This window comes from Ornithorhynchus anatinus, chromosome X5, assembly GCF_004115215.2.
Source record: "Ornithorhynchus anatinus isolate Pmale09 chromosome X5, mOrnAna1.pri.v4, whole genome shotgun sequence".
In the NCBI taxonomy this organism is placed as follows: domain Eukaryota; kingdom Metazoa; phylum Chordata; class Mammalia; order Monotremata; family Ornithorhynchidae; genus Ornithorhynchus; species Ornithorhynchus anatinus.
The window spans coordinates 8,363,156-8,380,752 of record NC_041753.1 but is presented as its reverse complement, the minus strand read 5'-3'; the positions used below and the strand labels follow the sequence as shown (position 1 = coordinate 8,380,752).

At 57.4% G+C, this 17,597-nt stretch overlaps 2 protein-coding genes across 3 annotated transcripts; both read right to left on the bottom strand.

Annotated features, from left to right (window-relative positions):
• Positions 1-752: 752 nt before the first annotated feature.
• On the bottom strand, positions 753-11,774 carry FLOT1 (flotillin 1). Of its 2 annotated transcripts, none has more exons than XM_029055023.2 (13): positions 11,713-11,774; positions 11,390-11,446; positions 11,164-11,239; positions 10,973-11,063; positions 6,916-7,059; positions 5,917-6,036; positions 5,269-5,364; positions 4,833-4,985; positions 3,386-3,567; positions 3,230-3,275; positions 2,529-2,666; positions 2,219-2,383; positions 753-1,003 (listed from the first exon to the last, which is right to left on the bottom strand). In XM_029055023.2, the coding sequence occupies exons 2-13, from the start codon at positions 11,430-11,432 to the stop codon at positions 971-973; spliced, it is 1,287 nt and encodes a 428-aa protein (XP_028910856.1). In that variant the 5' UTR covers positions 11,433-11,446; positions 11,713-11,774; the 3' UTR covers positions 753-970. The 2 variants fall into 2 exon arrangements, with proteins under 2 accessions (XP_028910856.1, XP_028910857.1); XM_029055024.1 differs by lacking the exon at positions 11,713-11,774 and adding an exon at positions 11,529-11,545.
• A 958-nt stretch (positions 11,775-12,732) lies between these two features.
• Positions 12,733-14,244, bottom strand: IER3 (immediate early response 3). Its single transcript, XM_029054773.2, has 2 exons — positions 13,966-14,244; positions 12,733-13,839 (listed from the first exon to the last, which is right to left on the bottom strand). Exons 1-2 carry the CDS (start codon positions 14,149-14,151, stop codon positions 13,588-13,590), a joined length of 438 nt encoding a protein of 145 aa, XP_028910606.1. The 5' UTR covers positions 14,152-14,244; the 3' UTR covers positions 12,733-13,587.
• Positions 14,245-17,597: the final 3,353 nt, after the last annotated feature.

Here is a 17,597-nt window from a genome sequence, read left to right as displayed (position 1 = left end):
TCCCTCTGTCTTTTATTGCCCCCCCCTCCCCCCAGCCCCTTCTGCCTGGTAGGAAACGTGGCTCCAGCAAATTCCTCGTCCCCCAAAGGCTACCCGGAATTAAGCACCCATCCGTCTCCCCAGAAAGCTCATTCCGCCTCCCCCCCCCCCCCCCGCTCCATCTCTATCTTTTCCTCCTCCCTTTCCCCTCCCAGGTTTCTTGTTTTGTGTTGAACTTGCTGCTTTTTTTCATATTGAAAAGACGACGATGCCCCAGGAGCCAAGAATAAAAAAAAAAATCATGAACGAAAACACGTGCCTGCGTCTGGAGCGTGTGGGAGAGCGGGAGCCGGGGCAGGGGCAGGGGTAGGCTGCAGATTGGAAGAGCTTCTTCGCTTTGGGGGCAGGAGGGTCCAGACCTCTCTTCCCCCGTCCCGTCCGCACCAGCCGGTGAAGGGGGGAAAAGTAGGGGGATGTGTTGTCACCCAGCCTGCCTGCCCTAGCAGAGATGCGCAGAGCACTGCACCCGTCATGGAGATCGAGGTCAGGGTCCGGCATGTCTGGGTCCCGAGAGGACCGTGGGCGGACGTAGTTTGCATTCTTGGCATCTCCCGGGGTGCTGGGCCCGGAGGAGGTCAGCTGGCGCACTGGGGCTGGGTAGCTCAAGGGGAGGGGAGAGGGGCGGGGGGAGAGGGGGAGAGCCAAGGAGCTGGCTGGCAGGCTGCTGCTGGGCCATCCCACCCACTCAGGGCCCCGAGAGAGAGCAGAGAGGCTCAGGCACAGGACATCTTTAATTTGAGTTGGACACGGTGGGCCCTGGTAGGGTTGGGGGTGCCGTGCACAGCCCCCAGCAAGGCACAGGGGCTAGGGGGTGGGGGGTTAAGGAGCAAGGGAACATCCCCAGACAGTGGCTCAGTGAGGAAGGGGCTGCTGGGGTTCCAGTAACTTCACATCGTGGGGTCCGGCTCATGCTTGGGCTAGGGGAGGGGGCTCAGGCCTTCAGCCCCAACTTGTGTTGGTTCACCTGGGGGGAGGAAAACGGTCGGTACATATGGAGTGTGTAGAGGACCATGGAAGTCCCGCACGCACGTCGATCCCTGCCTTCAGGAAGCTTACAATCTGGTAAGGGAACCAATCGATGGCATTTAATTGAGGAAGCGCTTGGAAGAGTGAAATGCAGTGGAAGTGCTAGGCGTTCCCTGCCCCCGAGGAGCTTACAGTCTAGAAGGAGACATAAATTACAGATGAGAGAAAGCAATCAATATGGGGATGGGGTACAGTGAGGTGTGGAAGGGGCTGAAGTGGCAGTTGGGAGGGGGGCAAAAGGGAAGGGGCGATTAGAGATGAACCAGGGAAGGCTTGCTGGAGATGAGATTTCAGGCAGACTGAAGATGAGGAAAAGCTGGGGGGGGGGGGGGTAGGGGGTGGCAAGGGGGTCTTATGGAAAGGAAGGGGTAGGTCCAGGTAGGGGGGAAGGTGCGAGCAAGGGGTCTTCAACAGAGGCTGGGTATGGTTGTCAGGAGAAACTGATTCAGGGGAGAGATGGTCAAGGGGTTGAGGAAAATTGGGATGGAGTAAGATCGTTGTGAGCAGGAAGCGTCTACCAATTCTGTTGCATTGTCTTCTCCCAAGTGCTCACTACAGTGCTCTACCACTGTTGATGAGTAAGGGACTGCTTCATCTGCAAGGAGGTCAACAGTGAGCTGAGAGACGGCGGTCTCGGTGGAGAGGAGGGAGGTGGAGGGCATATGGCGGATCCCACCGGACGGAGGGGTTGGGCCAGGAGTGGGAGGAGGGAAATGGGGCAAGAGCTGGCTGGGGGGCCGGAGGGGGGGTTCTAGGAGAGGGGAGATGAAGGGGGCTGGGGGGTGGGGGGAGTTGAAGGTGGAGGGGAAGGATCCGGGAAAGGCCGAGTGACAGGACATGCTGGCGAGAGAGGGATGACCAGCGGGCGGGAGGGGCTTTAGAAAGGGGGAAGGGGCAGGGGCAGAGGAGGAGGGAGAGGGGGCCAATTCTAAAAGTGAGCAGAGGGAGGGAGATCTCTTGTTGACTGGTGGCTGAGAGGGACGAGCAAGAGGCTGAGGGGGTTGGAGGAAGCAGGGGAAGCAAGCTGGGTCTCCAGGGGTCCCAGCCCCCACCCCCGCCCCGGGGGGGGGGGTCCTGGCCTCCCTGCATCCCTCCCCTCAGGGGTCCCGGCCGCCCCCCCCCCCCCCACCTTCCCAGACAGGGTCCAGTTCACCTGCGAGATGCTGACGCCCGTCAGCCTCTCCACGCTGTCGGGCAGGAGGTTGAGAATGTCCAGGACTTCCCCGGTCACCTTGGCTGCACCTACGGCCCCCTGCCCGCTGGACACCAGGGTGATCTTCTTGGCCGAGCTCAGGGGTCCACTGATCTCCTGGGCCACCTGGACGGGTGCGGGGAGGGGGAGAGAGGTCACGCCCGCTCAGCCCCCCGCCTCTGGAAGGGCAGACCGTCCGGGGGATCTCCTCTTCTAACTCCTCTCCCCGACCTCCTCCCCTGACCCCCGGGGCCCGTCGGCTGGTCCTTACCAGAGGTATCTTCTCCAGGAGCATATCGAGCTGGGCGGCCTCCTGGTAGAGCTGGAAAGCCTCCGCTTTCTTGGCCATCTGCTCGGCCTCAGCCCGGGCGCGGGCCTCCACTGCAAACGCCTCCGCCTCCCCCTTCATCTGCAAGGAGGTACGTTTGGGGGAACGGGTTATGGGAGTAACTTCAGGGGGAGGCAGTCCGCTGCCCAACCCCTCCGGGGGAGAAAGGGGGACACCCTCCCCGACTCACCCTTGGATCTGCGCCCTCTCTCCTCACCCCTTCCTCAGCCCCACAGCATTTTCATCCATACCGTCGTTTATTCACTTCTATCAGGGAGACTCCCCCTCTGGACTGCGAGCTCGTCGCGGGCAGGGAACGTTTCTACCGACTCCGTCGGATTGGGCTCTCCCAGGCGCTTGGCCCAGTGCTCCGCACGCAGTAAGTGCTCACTAAATACCACCGATCGATCTCTAGACCGTAAACTCGTTGAGGGCAGAGAACGTTGTACTGTCGTCTCCCAAGCCCTTAGTCCAGCGCGCTGCACACGGTAAGCGCTCAAACCATACCACCGATCGACCGGTAGACTGTAAGCTCTTTGGGGTCAGGGAAGGAAGTACCGACCTTTGTACCGGGACTCTCCCAAGCGCTTAGTCCAGTGCCCCGCACACGGTGAGCGCTCAGTAAATACCTCCGACGGACTCACCCTGACGGACTCCGCTTCGGCCTCTGCCCGCATGACCAGCTGGGCCCTAGGGGAGGGAGAGAAGGAGGGAGCTGCAGGGGAGAAAGGAGGCTCTCTTTCGGGCAGGGGTCCGGGGGTGTGAGTCCGGGACGACTCCCTCCCCCTCGTCCGTCGTACCTCTCGGCCTCGGCCAGTCGCTCCAGGCGGAAGCGCTCGGCCTCGGCGGGTTTCTTGACCCGGGCCTCCAGCTCCTTCTCCCGCCGGGCGATCTCCTGCTCTTGCAGCGCCACCTGCTGAGCCCGCTCCACCACCTGCACTTGCACCCGCTGCTCCTCGATCTGCTGCTTCGTCTTGGCCACCTGACGAGGCCCAGGGCAGGACGAGGCCCAGGGCAGGACAAGGCGGACAATGGGCGGCCGGCGGCAGAATCGAGAGTCGGGGGTGGGGAGGGTGCGGCGCGCGACCCGGGGAGATGAGAATCCGGAGTCGGGAGAGAGGAGGATCGCGTGTCGGAGAGAACGCGCGATTGGGGGAGACGAGAATCGAGAGTCGGAGAGGGCGCGTGATTCGGGGAGACGAGGATCGAGAGTCGGAGAGGGCGCGCGATTGAGGGAGCTGAGGATCGAGAGTCAGAGAGGGCGCGCGATTCGGGGAGACGAGGATCGAGAGTCACAGAGGGCGCGTGATTCGGGGAGACGAGGATCGAGAGTCAGAGAGGGCAGGAGACTGAGGGAGCTGAGGATCGAGAGTCAGAGAGGGCGCGCGATTCGGGGAGACGAGGATCGAGAGCCAGAGAGGGGGCACGACTGCGGGAGACGAGAACCGAGGGTCGGAGAGGGCGTGTGATGGAGGGAGATGAGATTCGAAGGTGGGAAAGAAAGAGCGTGCCATTGGGATAGATGAGAATCGAGTGAGAGAGAGAGAGAGAGAGAGAATGTGCTTGGAGGAGATGAGAACTGTGGTCAGAGAGAAAGCGAGCAACTGGGGGAGATGAGAATCTAGGGTTGGAGAGGGGGTGCCTGGGGGAGATGAGGACTGAAGTCCGAGAGAGAGGATGCAATTGGGGGAGATGAGGACCGAATCGAGAGCCGGCGAGAGCAACTGCGGGAGCGGAGAATTGAGAGTCAGCTAGAGAGCGTGGATGGGGGAGATAAGAATCAAGTCAGAAAGCGAACATGATTCGTGGAGAATTGAATTGAAAATAAGAGAGAGCGTGATTGGGGGAGATGAGAATTGAGTCAAAGGGAGATGGAACAATTGGGGAAGATGAGAACTGAGTCAGAAAGAGAGCACAACTGGGGAAATGAGAATGAGAGAGAGAGAAAGAGCACGACTGGGGGAGAATCGAGAGTCAGAGAGAGTGTTAAAGGGAGACTAGAATCGAGTCAGAGAGAGCAACTGGGGTAAACGAGAATCGAATCAAGAGTCAGAGAGAGCTTGATTGGGGGAGAATCGAACTGAGAGTCAGAGAGCATGACTGGGGAAAAATCGAACTGAGAACCAGAGAGAATGAGATTGGGGGAGAATCGGATTGAGGGAGAGAAAACTAACTGGGAAGACAAGACTCTAGAGTCAGAGAGAGCGAGCGAGCAGCTGGGGCCCTAGGGTGAAGGGGAAGGCTGACCTGCAGCTGGTAGGCGAGGTCAGACTGGGCGCGCCGCGTGTTGACCTCGATGTCGTAGGCGGCCTTCTTCAGCTCGTAGTCCCGCTGAGCCTTGGCCATCTCGATCTCGCTCAGGTACTGCGCCGACACCTTCTGCTGCTTTGCCTTGGCCTCCTGGAAAGGGGGCGGGGACAAGGATGGGGGGAATGAGGCGGAAGGGAGGATGGCGGAGAGGGGGAGTTTGGGAGAAGGGGAGCCGTTTCAGAGGAGGGCCAGAGAGGGGTGTCTGGCTCCCTCGTCTGCCACAACCCCTCTACCGCTTAGGCTCTGCCCTCTCCAAAGCTCCAGGGCCCTTTCCACGGGCCCCCTACCCTCACCCAAGCCTCACCCACCCCCACTCTCTGGGTCCTCCACCCTCACCCAAGCCTCACCCCTCACCCAAGCCCCATCCCCTCACCCGGATGCCGGCGTCTCTCTTGGCCTCGGCCTCCCCGATGCGGGCGTCTTTCTGCACCTGAGCCGTGCGTGCCTTCCCCAGCGAGTGGAGGTAGTCCTGGGGGAAGAGGGCGACTGTGGGACGGTGGAACCCGGCGCCCCAGGAGGGGGCGGGGGCCGGGGGGACACCGGGGGAGCCATCACAGCCGGGAGACCCAGGATGCCGGTATCCCAGGGAGTTGATGCTTACCAACTCAATTGTATGGCCCTCTCCAAGCGCATACTCCAGTGAGCTCTGCACACAGTAAGCGCTCAGTAAACATCACTGACTGAGGGATAGTCAGCCCACCCACGCCCCCTCGGCACCTATATCTATCTCCATAATTTATTTTAATGTCAATTTCCCTCTCTAGATTGTAAGCTCCCATGGGTAAGGGTCGTGTCTACCCACTCTGTTGCACTGCCCTCTCGCAAGCGCGCTTACTAGTCAGCTCTGCACACAGTAAGCGATCAATGACTAGCACTGATTGATTGCTGGGAGAAGAGGCCGGGGAAAGGAGGAAGAAGAAACAAGTTGGGGGGGCGGGGGGAGCGGAGGCGGTATCTGGAACCCAGGAGGGGACGGAGGGGGGGGACGGGGCTGGGGGACGCGAAGGGCGCCTCGGTTTACCTGGTCATCGTGAATGTCCTTTAGGGTGTAGCTGACCACGCTGATGCCCATATTCACCAGGTCAGACGACGCTACCTTAAACACCTGCTCGGAGAACTTCTGTCTGTCCTTGTAGATTTCCTGAGCGGGAAGGGGGTGGGGAGGGGAAGCTGACCGCTTGGCCCCTCCTCTTTGACAGCTCCTTCAAGGCAGGGATGGTGTCCACCAACTCTTGTATCGTACTCTCCCATGCGTTTAGTCCAGTGCTCTGGACTGTATACCCTTATGGGCAGGGACCGCGACTACAACTCTTGCTTTCCCAAGCATTCAGTCCAGTGCTCTGGACAGTAAACTCCTCCTCTCTCCTGTAAACTCCTTGTGGGCGGGGGAACGGGTCTCCCAACTCCGTTGTAGGTATTCTCCCAAGTGCTTAGTACAGTGCTCTGCACACAGCAGGAGCTCAATAAATACCACTCACTGATTGACCTCTTCTCCAGTTTTACACCAGACAGTCCAGTTTTGAGCAGGCCTGGTCCCTGTTGGAATTGTGTGGGGGTGTGGCGGGGTGTGTGTGGGTGTGGGCAAGTCAGGTGAGGGTAGGTCAGAAATGGGCTGTCCAGTATTCTTGACTGCTTCCAGTGTCCACCCTGACTCTGACTTGAGCCTCGCCTGTTTTCCCCTCTCCCTTAGAGTGGGAGTCCCAGAGGGGACGGGGACAGGGACTGTGTCTGACCTGCTTATAGCTTATCCTCCCCAGCGCTAAGCAGAGTTTTTGGCACAGAGTAAAGCACTTAGCTGACACCACAATGCCACCCTGACTCCCCTCTCCTTCTCTTGACCTTCAGTGGTCCCTTTAGGCTCCATCCCTCCCCACCCACCCACCCTTCCCACTCCGTTCTGCAAGCTCCTCCCACTTTTCCACACTTCAGCTCAGTCGCTGATTGGCTCCAGGCCCTAACAGTCCCCCTGCCCTTCCTGATCTCGTCCCAGCCCCCACCTCCTCCTGGCCTCAGGTCTGACCTCCACCGTCATGTGCGCCATGATGGCCCTCTGATGGCCCTCCAGGGTCTCCAGGGCGATCTGGGCGATCTCCCCCTCTGTCTTTCCCAGGAACATCTGGCAAGCGGCGGCCAGCATCTCCTTGTTCTGGCCCTGGATCTTCACCTGGGGACGGGGGAAAGAGATGGCGAGAGATGGGATGAGCGAGTCACCTGCGCTCCTACCGGAACGGGGCCCGACTTCCACGTTATCACCATCACTATTATTATTATTATCGTGGTATATGTTAAGCTCTTCTATAATATTGATGGTGTTCGTCAAACTCGTACGATAATAATTATGGCATCCGTTAAGCTCTCATGAGAATAATGATGGTGTTTGTTAAGTTATTACTAGGTGTCGAGCGCTGTTCTACTCGCTGGGGTAGATACGAGTTAATCAGGTCGGACACCGTCTCTGTCCCATGAGGGATTCAGAGGCTAAGTAGGAGGGAGAATAGGAATCGAATCTCCATTTAACAGATGAGGTAACTGAGGCACAGAGAAATGAAGGGAATCCCCCGCCCCACCCCTGCTCTAGACTCTAAACTCGTTATGGGCAGGGAACGAAACTGGCAACTCTGTTGTATTGTGTTCTCCCAAACACTTAGTACAGTGCTCTGCTTGTAGTAAGCGCTCCATAAAAACCATTGATTGAATGACTGGCCCAAGGTTCCACGGAAAACACGTGGCAGGAATTAGTCGGGGATGGCTTCACGCCCTCCCTCTTGCCTGGAGCTCCCTCCCACTTCATAATGAATCACTGGTATTTACTATATACATAAAAGTTATATATTCTACATTATAAATTGTATATTATCAATGATTTATTTCTATTAATGCCTCTCCCCCACTCTAGGCGGTACGCTCGATGTAGGCAGGGAACGTGTCTCCCAACTCTGTCATACTGTACTCTCCCGAACGCTTAGTACGGGGCTCTGCACACGGTAAGCGTTCAATAAATACCACTGATGATGATGATCACTTACCATGTGGCGAGGACTGTACTAACCACTTGTCTTCATATCTGACAGGCTACTCCTCTCCCCGTCTTCAGAGCCCTTTTGGAATCACACCTCCTCCAGGAAACCTTCCCTGACTAATCTTTTCTCTTTTCCTCCCCGCTGCTTCACCTCTGCACTTGAGACCCTCAGCACTCTCCCCCTCCCCTGCCGCAACCCTTAGGCACATAAAACAGTGCTTGGCATATACTAAGCACTGAACAAATACCATAATTATTTTTATACTACCTGTAATTAACTTTACTGTTAGGGAAGCAGTTGGCTTAATGGGCAGGGCGTAAGCCTGGGAGCCAGAGGACCTGGGCTCCAATCCCGGCTCCGCCACTTAACTGCTCTGTGACCTTGGGCAAGTCACTTAACTTTTCTGTGCCTCAGTTACCTCGTCTGTAAAATGGGGATTAAAACTGTGAGCCCCAAGCGGGGACCTGGACTCTGTCCGCCCCGATTAGTTCGTATCTACCCCAGGCTAAGGACAGACCCTGGTAGGTGGTAAGTGCTTAACAAATACCATTTAAACAAAACAACAAACGTCCCTCTCCCCAGGAAGATTGCAAGATCCTTGAGGGCAGGGACGTGCCTACTTAATCTATCGCATTGTACTCTGCCAAGCTTTTAGAACAGTACTCTGCACACAATAACCAATCAAGAAGTACCACTGATTGACTGACTTTAGCATATTTTCAGGGAGAGAGTTCAGAGGGTGAAAGAATCAAGAGGAAGAGGGAGTTTGAAGGTGACTTTGAGAGGAGAGAAGGCTTGTGAACTGGGGAGTAATGGATGAAGAAAGATGATATGTAATAACGTCTGTAATAATAACTTCCTCTTCTCCTGCTCCCTTCTGTATTGCCCTGGCACAAGGATTGGCACCCTTCACCCACCCCTCCCTCAGCCCCCTAGCACTTAGGACCATATTCATCATTTTATTTACCCGAAGGTCCGGCCCCTACTCTAGACTGGAAGCTCCTTACAGCATTTATTGAGCACTTCCTGTGTGCAGAGCACTGTAATAATAATAATAATGTTGGTATTTGTTAAGCGCTTACTATGTGCCGAGCACTGTTCTAAGCGCTGGGGTAGTCACAGGGGAATTAGGTTGTCCCACGTGGGGCTCACAGTCTTAATCCTCATTTTACAGATGAGGTAACTGAGGCACCGAGAAGTTGAGTGACTTGCCCAAAGTCACACAGCTGACAAGTGGCCGAGTCGGGATTCGAACCCATGATCTCTGACTCCAAAGCCCGTGCTCTTTCCACTGAGCCACGCTGCTTCAGTACTACGTTCTTCCCTGACTAAGCCTTCATCTCTTCTTCTCCCGCACCCTTCTGTGTTGCCCTTGGACTTGGAGGATTTGCTTCTTTTATTTGCTCCTCCCTCAGCTCCGGAGCACTTATGTCCATATCCGGAATTGACTGACTTTCATTAATGTCCGTCTCCCTCTCCAGACTGCAAATTCCTTGTGGGCCAGGAACATGTCGACCAACGCTGTTGTAATGTACTCTCCCAAGCGCTTAGTACGGTGCTCGGCACACGGTAAGCACTCAATAAATATCATGGATTGACTGCAGCCAGACCTCCCCCTCCACTCCCCGAATAGCTCCTCGTTCTCCCAGCCCCTAGCCCCCGCCTCAGTCCTGCCCGCTGCCCTTACTCCTCCCTCAGAGAGCTCCATCTTCTTGCATTGGACCAGATGCCCAGCAGAGGGAGAAGAAGGAAGAGGGAGTGAGGGAGGAGGAAGAAGATGGAGGAAGAAAGAAGACGGGCGGGGAAGAGGGCAAGGGAAGAAAACAGCCCCGCCTAATGGAAACTGCCCCGTCTGGGAGTCAGAAGGACCTTGTTCTAATCCCGGATCCGCCGCTTTGCTTGCTCGGGGCAAGTCACTTCACTTCCCTGTGCCTCAGTTTCCTCATCTGCAAGGTGGGCCCCCTCCTACTTTGAGCTCCACATTCACAGGTCCTGCCCTTTATTCACTCCAGCACTGTCTCCCCGACTGGTTACTGCGAGCTTGTCGTGGGCAGGGAACGTCACTGCCGGTTGTTGTCTTGTACTTTCCCAAGTGCTTAGTACAGTGCTCCGCACACAGTAAGCGCTCAATAAATACCATACCATTGAATGAATTAATTTACACATTTATCTATTTATCCCTTCATACTCTGACTACCGATGGCCGAGGCATTTGTGAATGGCTTCTGTCTTTTGGTTTTCGATTGATAACAGTGATAGTAATAGTGGTCTGTATTAAGCGCTTACTATGTGCCACGTACAGTCCTAAACACTGGTGTAGAGTCAATATGAGCAGATTGGACAAGGTCCCTGCCCACAAGGAATTCACAGATTACACTGTAAAATCCTTGAGGATCGGGTGTGCCTCATTCAACCCATTCAACCATATTTGTCTCAATCGATCATTTTTACCGCACGCTGACTGCGTACGGAGCGCTGTACTAAGCACTTGGAAGAGTCCAGTACAACAGAGTTAGTAAACATGTTTCCCGGCCAAAAAGAACTCACGGTTTATGGGGGACGACGACGACGACGACGACACCGATATTAAAATAAAAATGGTATTTGTTAAAGCGCTTACTTTGTTCCAGACATTGTATTAACTGCTGGAGTAGATACGAGCTCCTCAGTTTGGACACATTCCATGTCCCACAGTCTCAATCCCCAATTAAAGATGAGATAACGGGCGTTAAAGACGTTAAAACAGTCAATCGTCTTTACTGAGCGCTTACTGAGCGCAGGGCACTGTACTAAATGCTCGGGAGAGTACAGTATAACAAGAAATAGATACATTCCTTCCCCACAGTGAGCTTACGGTCTAGCGGGGGAGACCGACATTAACAACTGTCCCAGGTGACACAGCTGACGAGGGGCAGAGTGGAGATTAGAACCCAGGTCCTTCTGACTCCCGGGAACGTGCTGGGCTCTGTCCGCAGTTCTGCACGCAGTTAAGTGCTCACTAAAGACCACTGATTGATCCTGAGGGTGGAGGGTGGGGAAAGGCTCTGCCCTCCTCACCTGGGCAATGCCAGTGACGGAGATGGGCACTCCGTGACGCGTATAGACCTTCTCGCTCTTCACGTTGAGGGTCAGTGTATTGAGGGAGATCCTGTGGGAAGAGAGGGGCGGTTGTTGAGGGAATGTGCGGGCCGGCCGGCCGGCCGGCAGGCTGGCTTCCTCCATTCCCCCCGGCCCCCGCACGCCGCTACCTTTGAATCTGCTGGATGCAGGGCAGGACGAAGACCCGGCCCCCAGCCACCATGACAGGGGGGCTGCGGCAGAAACCTGGGGAGGGACGAGGAGAGAGGGTGGGCTCCCCGGACCTCCTGGGGGTGTGGGGGTGAGGGGCGGATCGGATGGAGGGAGGGGAGGGGGGCTGGGAAAGGGCGGGAGGAGGGGAGGGATGAGAGGGGAGGGGGCCAAGGGCGGGCTTACCTGAGACCACCATGGCTTCGTTGGGGCCACAGGTGAAAAACATGGTGCAGGAGGGCGCTGCGGCGAGGACAGAGAGAGGGGGGCCATGGAGGAGGATGGGGAGGACACCCCCCACCCCCGACACCCCACCTCGGCTCACCCTTTGTCCTGGCGCTGGCTCCTTCCCATAGCCCCCTCCCCAGCTCTCCAGGCCCCCCGCCGGCCCCCAGATCCTCCAGGCTCCGCCCCTTCCCCCTAAGCGGCCCCGCCCTCCTGTCCCCGACGCCCCCGGCCCCTCCCCTCCCCCCGGACAGCGGGAACGGGAAGGGTAACGGTCCCGGTACCTGCGGCCTCGGCCCGCTCCGACCCGCCGAGCCGGGCCGAGCCGAGCCGAGCCGAGCCGAGCCGAGCCGAGCCGAGCCGAGCCGAGCCGAGCCGAGCCGGGTGCGCAGCCGAGCGGAGGCGGGGGCGGGCGCGCGGCCGGGTGGGCTCGGCGGGGGCGGGCGAGGGGTCCGCAGGGGGGGCGGTCTCTCTGCAGAGAGGGCCGGGGGTGGGGCCGGGCCGGGCCGGGGGGTGGGGTGGGGGCGGCCGCTCGCTCCCGCTGCGGGCGAGGCGGGGCGGGGCTGGGGGGGGAGAAGGAGGAGCCGCTGGCCCCGGCCGCGGCTCCGCTCCGTGCACGCGCCGCGCGCGCCCCCGGCCCCAGCCCTCGCCCCCCGCCCCCCGCCCCCGGGCCCGGCCCGCCCAGATCCGGCCCCGGCCCCGGCCCCGGCCCCGACGTGCCTCTCAGCCTGGACCGCGGTTTTTCCCCGAAGAGCCGAGCGAGATCCGGCCTTGGGCAAGATCCGGCCTTGGGCAACATTGGAAGTAGCGTGGGCCTGGGGAAAGAGGAACCCGAGCCCCGGCCCTCATGCCCACCTTGCCCTTTGTCTACTGGGTGACTTGGGCAAGGGTCGATTCACCCCTATGAGCCTCCGTTCCCTCAACTGTAAAAATGGGGATTAAGACTGGGAGCCCCATGGGGGCCAGGGACGGTGTCACACCTGATTGAGTATCCTGCGTCTACCCCAGCGCTTAGTGTTTAAGGCCACACGTTAAGCGCTTATCGAATACCATTAAAGAAAATCCTGGGAGGAGACGGTCGAGGCTCTTGGGGCGGTACCCCCCTCCCACACAGAGGCAGACAGTAAGCCCTCAATAGATTGATTAAATGAACAGACAGGGGCCGCGAGCACGAGCCTTTCCTTCTATTTCGGGACGTGGTGTTCACAGAACATACCTACATACATGGTGGAAGGGGGCGAGGATCTGGGGGCGCTTCCCACCCCCCCCCCCCCCACCATACATACACAGAGCACACAGAGGCAGACTGTCAGAGGGTCGCGGGCACAAGCCGCTTCCTTTATTTGGGGACGTGGTGTTCACAGAACATACATACCAACGACGTAGTGGGAGGAGGGGGCCGGCGAGAGTCTGGGGGCGCGGGAATAGGGGCAAGAGGAGGCAGGCCCTAGCTGTCGCCCCTAAACCACGCCCTCTTCTCCCCACCACACTCCCCGACCCCTTCCCCAATTTTGCTTCCCCCCCCCCCCCCCAACTCGAACGTTTTCCGAGGCCCCTCCTTTCCTGCCTCGCCCCGACCCGGGCAGTATCTGCGAAAACAGACCGCTCCCTTCTATTCAGGTCGGACACAACGCCCGTCCTAATCCGGGAACCCGATCTGAATAAAATCGGATCTAGCCCAGCGCTTAGTACAGTGCTGAAAAACAGTAAGCGCCTACCAAATACAATAGTGATGATGATGATAATAATAATAATAATAATCTCCAATGCAAGGAGACACCCTAATCGTGCCTTCATAAATTAAATAAATACTAAATACCCACTCCCGCGCCCCCCTTGTCACTCAGGGGCATAAATAACTGTACATAAATATTAATGATCAAGACAATACTTCTTCACGAGAAGTAAATAAAAAAAGTCCCCCTCTCCTCCCACCCTTTTGCGAGATGGGATGGAAGGGTGGGGGGATCCGCAGCCTCTCTCCCTACTTATCATCAACTCCCCTGACTGCGTGGAATTGGAGTTTTTCCTTCGGTTCCGAGTTGAGTTTCCACTCGGCTCTGAGTTCGCCGGACTCCGTGGCCGCTCCGCTGAGCCCCCCTTGGTTTTCCCGGGTTTTTTTTTCCATTTTCCTTTCTTTTGGGGGGGGGGGTCCGTCCTCAAAAAGCAGCGGGGTGTTGGTGGAGAAACTGGCTGATATCCAAGGTGTAGTCCGGGGGATCGACGGTGAGGTTGAGAGGCTCCGGGCTGGATGGCGCGGCGGGGGCGGAGGCCGGGGGAGGGGACTCCAGGGCGGCGGACACCGGCATCTCCTCCTCGGCCGTGAGGATCTGGCAGAAGACGACGGCGAGGAGGATGAAGAGCAGCCGCTTGGCCGGGTTTGGGTTCTCGACCGGGACGTGGCGCTTGACCTGCTCGGAGAGAGGAAGAAGGTATTGAGAGGAATATCAGCGAGGGAGGCAGGTGTCCGCCCGAGCGGCCCGGCCCGGCCCGGCCCGTCCCGCCCCGCCCCGCGAGTGGGAGCGCGGGCCACTTACCACCCGTGGGTAGAGGACCTTGCGGCTGCGCTTCCGGAGCCCCCGGGACGGGAGGCGAGGAGGCGACGGCGCTTTCTCGGGCAGGGGGTCGAAGGTGAAGATCTGCGGCCCGCGGGGCCGGGAGCCGGGGGGCGGCGGCGGCGCCAGGGCGGCGGGCGCGGGGAGGGGGCTGCGCACGTGACACATGCCGCGGCCACCGACCGAAGGCGGGAGGGCGGGACACGGACAGGGACAGCGACAGCGCAGGCGCGGCCGAAAAGCCAGAGCGGGGCCCGACAAGCTGAGTTGGGCGCGCTCCGCCCGCGCGCTTTTAAAGGGTCCGAGGAGGGGAGGGGGGTGGGGGGGGGTGTCTAGGCCCCGCCCCCCGGACCCCATTGGTGGATCTTTGGGGCGCGCGCGCGGGCCCTGGGGAATTTCCCTAGGAATTAAGCAAGGGCGGGCGGGGGCGGGCGGGAGGCCGGCCAGCAGGAGGAGGAGGAGGAGGAAGAGGAAGAGGAAGAGGAGGGCGGCGGGGGAGCTGCGCAATCCGGGGCAATCCGAGGGGGCAACGGGCGGAAGCGGCCCGGTACCCAAGGGCCCCGGGCCCCGGGCCCCTCTATGGCCACCGAGGGAAGGTGTCGGTTCGTTCTGTTGCATCGTGTCCTCCCAAGCGCCTAGTACAGTGCCTCAATAAATAACACCGACGGATTGATCGACGCGCGGCCTGGGGGAGCGACGGGGGGACGGGGGTCGCAAGCCTGAAACCCACAGTCTCCGACCTCCCCCCAGGACTGGATCTGAATCCAATCGGCTGGACTCACCCACGTTTAGCACAGCGCTTGGCACAGAGTAAGCGTTTAATAAGTTCTCTGACGATTATTGTGTACGGAGAAGCAGCCAGTCAGTCGTATTTGTTGGACACTCACTGTGTGCGGAGGGCTGTACTAAGCGCTCGGGAGAGTATAGCACAACATAACAGGCGCATTCCCTCCTCACGGTGAGCTCACAGTCTAGAGAGGGAGACAGACACTAATAGAAATGAAGAAATGACAGGTGTGGACGTTAGTGCTGTGGGATTGGGAGGGGGGATGCTCAGGGGGAGCAAGTCAGGGGGACACGGAAGGGAGTGGGAGAAGAGGAAAGGTGAGCTTAGTGAGGGACTAAGTCTCGGAGGAGACGGGTCTTCAGGAAGGCTTTGGAACTGGAAAGAGTGATTGCCGGCCCTAAGCGGCCTGGCCTAGTGGAAAGACCCCCGGCCCTGGAGTTAGAGAAACTGGATTCTAATACTGGCTCTGCCACTTGTCTGTTGGGTGACTCCGAGTAAGTCGCTTCACTTCTCTGGGCCTCGGTTCCCTCGTCGACAAAAATGGGGATTCGAATCCTGTTCTCCCTTCTCCTGAGAGTCCGAGTCCCATGTGGGACTTGATTAGCTTGTATCTACCCCAGTGCTTAGTCCAGTGCCTGGGACATAATAAGCACTTAACAAATACCACAATTTATTATTATTAATAACCCCTCCCCAACTCGCTCAGCCCTCTCCCATTACACCCCAGCCTGCCCACTTTGCTCCCCCATCGGCAGCCTATTTACCGTGCTTCCATCTCCTCTCTATGGCCACAGACCCTCCTGCCTGGAACTCCATCCGCCTTTCCTTCACAGCTGGCAGGACCAACCCCCCTCCACACGCACACACCTTCAGAGGCCCACTTGAATCCCAGCTCCTCCAGGAAATCTTCCCTAACTGAAACCTCAATTCCTCTCCTTCCCCTCTGTGTAGTCTATACACTTGGATCCAAACCCCCTAAGCATTTAGTTACCCTACTGCAAATACACACACTGCATGCCAGGCACTGTACTGAGCACCGGGGTGGATACAAGCAAATCGAGTTGGACACGGTCCCTCTCCCACATGGGGCTCCCAGTCTCATTCCCCATTTTCCAGGTGAGGGAACTAAGGCCCAGAGAAGCAAAGTGATTTGCTCAAGGTCACACAGCAGGCAAGCGGCAACAACACAGGTATTCATTCAATAGTATGTATTGAGCACTTAGTATGGGCAGAACACTGTACTAAGTGCTTGGAATGTACAATTCGGCAACAGATAGAGACAATCCCTGCCCGATAACAGGCTCACATTGGTTGCTTCCCCTATCTGTCATTTATTTTGGTGCCTGTCACCCCCACTAGATCTTAAGGTCCTGGAGGGCAGGGATGGGATATGCTTATTTCATTGTTCTCTCTTAAGTGCTTTGTACAGCGCTCTGCACACGGTAAGCGCTCAGGGAATACTACTGATTGATCGATTGCCACACACAGGTCCCCCCTCCCCCCGCCAGACGCCCACGACAACAAAGAACACGCAAACGGACACACACAAAGCTTCCGTGCACCACGCATGCCAGGGGCACGTACGAAGAGCCGGGGATGAGGCCTCCTCACACCCCGCACTCCAACCTCAGAACACAAACAACGGGAGCCACAACCACATCACATTCACCCACCTGGAATCCATCCGACCCTGCCCACGCTCCCCAGAGACACACCGACCCATCGACATACCAGCCTAGCGAGACCTAGGCCAGTCCTCACACCTATTCATCCGTCGATCCATCAATCAGTCAGTGGTATTTACTGAGCGCTTCCTGTGGGCAGAGCACTGACTGTACTAGGTGCTTGGGGGAGTACAGTATAATAGAGTTGGTAGACATGGCCCCTGCCCACAATGAGCTTCCAGTCTAGAGCGGGAGACAGATAGATGGACAGGTTGCTGCCCCTTGGAGTTAATACTTGGACATTCAGATACACAGACAAACCATCCGCACATCAACTGAAATCTTTCAGGATTCATAATCAATCCACAAAGGATGCTCTCAAAACCCTAGACATACCACAGAGGCTCTCGCAGACTCTTTGCACATGCTTACCCACGAGTACACAATGTCCCATTCAGGATCCCCTACCCACCACAAAGACAAATGGACAGATAAGTACTCATTCATTTATTCAGTCGTATTTATTGAAAGCTTACTGTGTCCAAAGCACTGTACCAAGCATTTGGACTAAATACTTAGTAAGCAGGCCCATGCGTCCACACCGTGCTGTCCAAAAACACGGAGATGCAATATAAATTCAGAGACAGACCCGCAATCACAAGAGACGGTAAGTGGACGGACAGAAACATGACAGTTCACACCCCAGAGCCTTTTGGGCTACATACACACACGCCCATTTTGGAGCCATTAAATACACACCCCTACTAGTTTGGGACATAAATTCTTCTTGTAGGTACACTCACCCCATGTGCACGTACATTCAGGCTGATATACGTACTCCTCTTAAGCACACACATAAAAGTGGACACAGGTCCCCTCACCCACAAACTCATCCAAGTGGACACACACCCCACCTCTTCTGCATACACATCCAAGTGGACCCATATACACCTCTCCTGCATACACACGTGCACTTAGCGGTGTTAACATGTACCCACAGGCGTGCGCACCTACACACACAGACACACATGCTCACACGCTCAGATTCCCAGCAGGAGCACAGGCAAGGCCTAACTAAGCCAGGGGCCGAGAAACCAGGCGGACTGGGTTGGGGGAGGTGCATAGGAAGGAATGTGATGACTCCTGTTTACAGTGGAAAATTT

Coding starts and splice junctions, on each gene's coding strand:
- IER3 (XM_029054773.2), bottom strand. CDS start 14,151: ATGTGTCACGTGCGCAGCCCCCTCCCCGCGCCCGCCGCCCTGGCGCCG. Junction 13,840..13,965: donor AGGTCCTCTACCCACGGGTG/GTAAGTGGCCCG, acceptor CTCTCCGAGCAG/GTCAAGCGCCACGTCCCGGT.
- FLOT1 (XM_029055023.2), bottom strand. CDS start 11,432: ATGTTTTTCACCTGTGGCCCCAACGAAGCCATGGTGGTCTCAG. Junction 3,568..4,832: donor ACCTCGCCTACCAGCTGCAG/GTCAGCCTTCCC, acceptor GGGCCTCGTCAG/GTGGCCAAGACGAAGCAGCA. Junction 2,384..2,528: donor TCCTGGAGAAGATACCTCTG/GTAAGGACCAGC, acceptor GCACCCGTCCAG/GTGGCCCAGGAGATCAGTGG.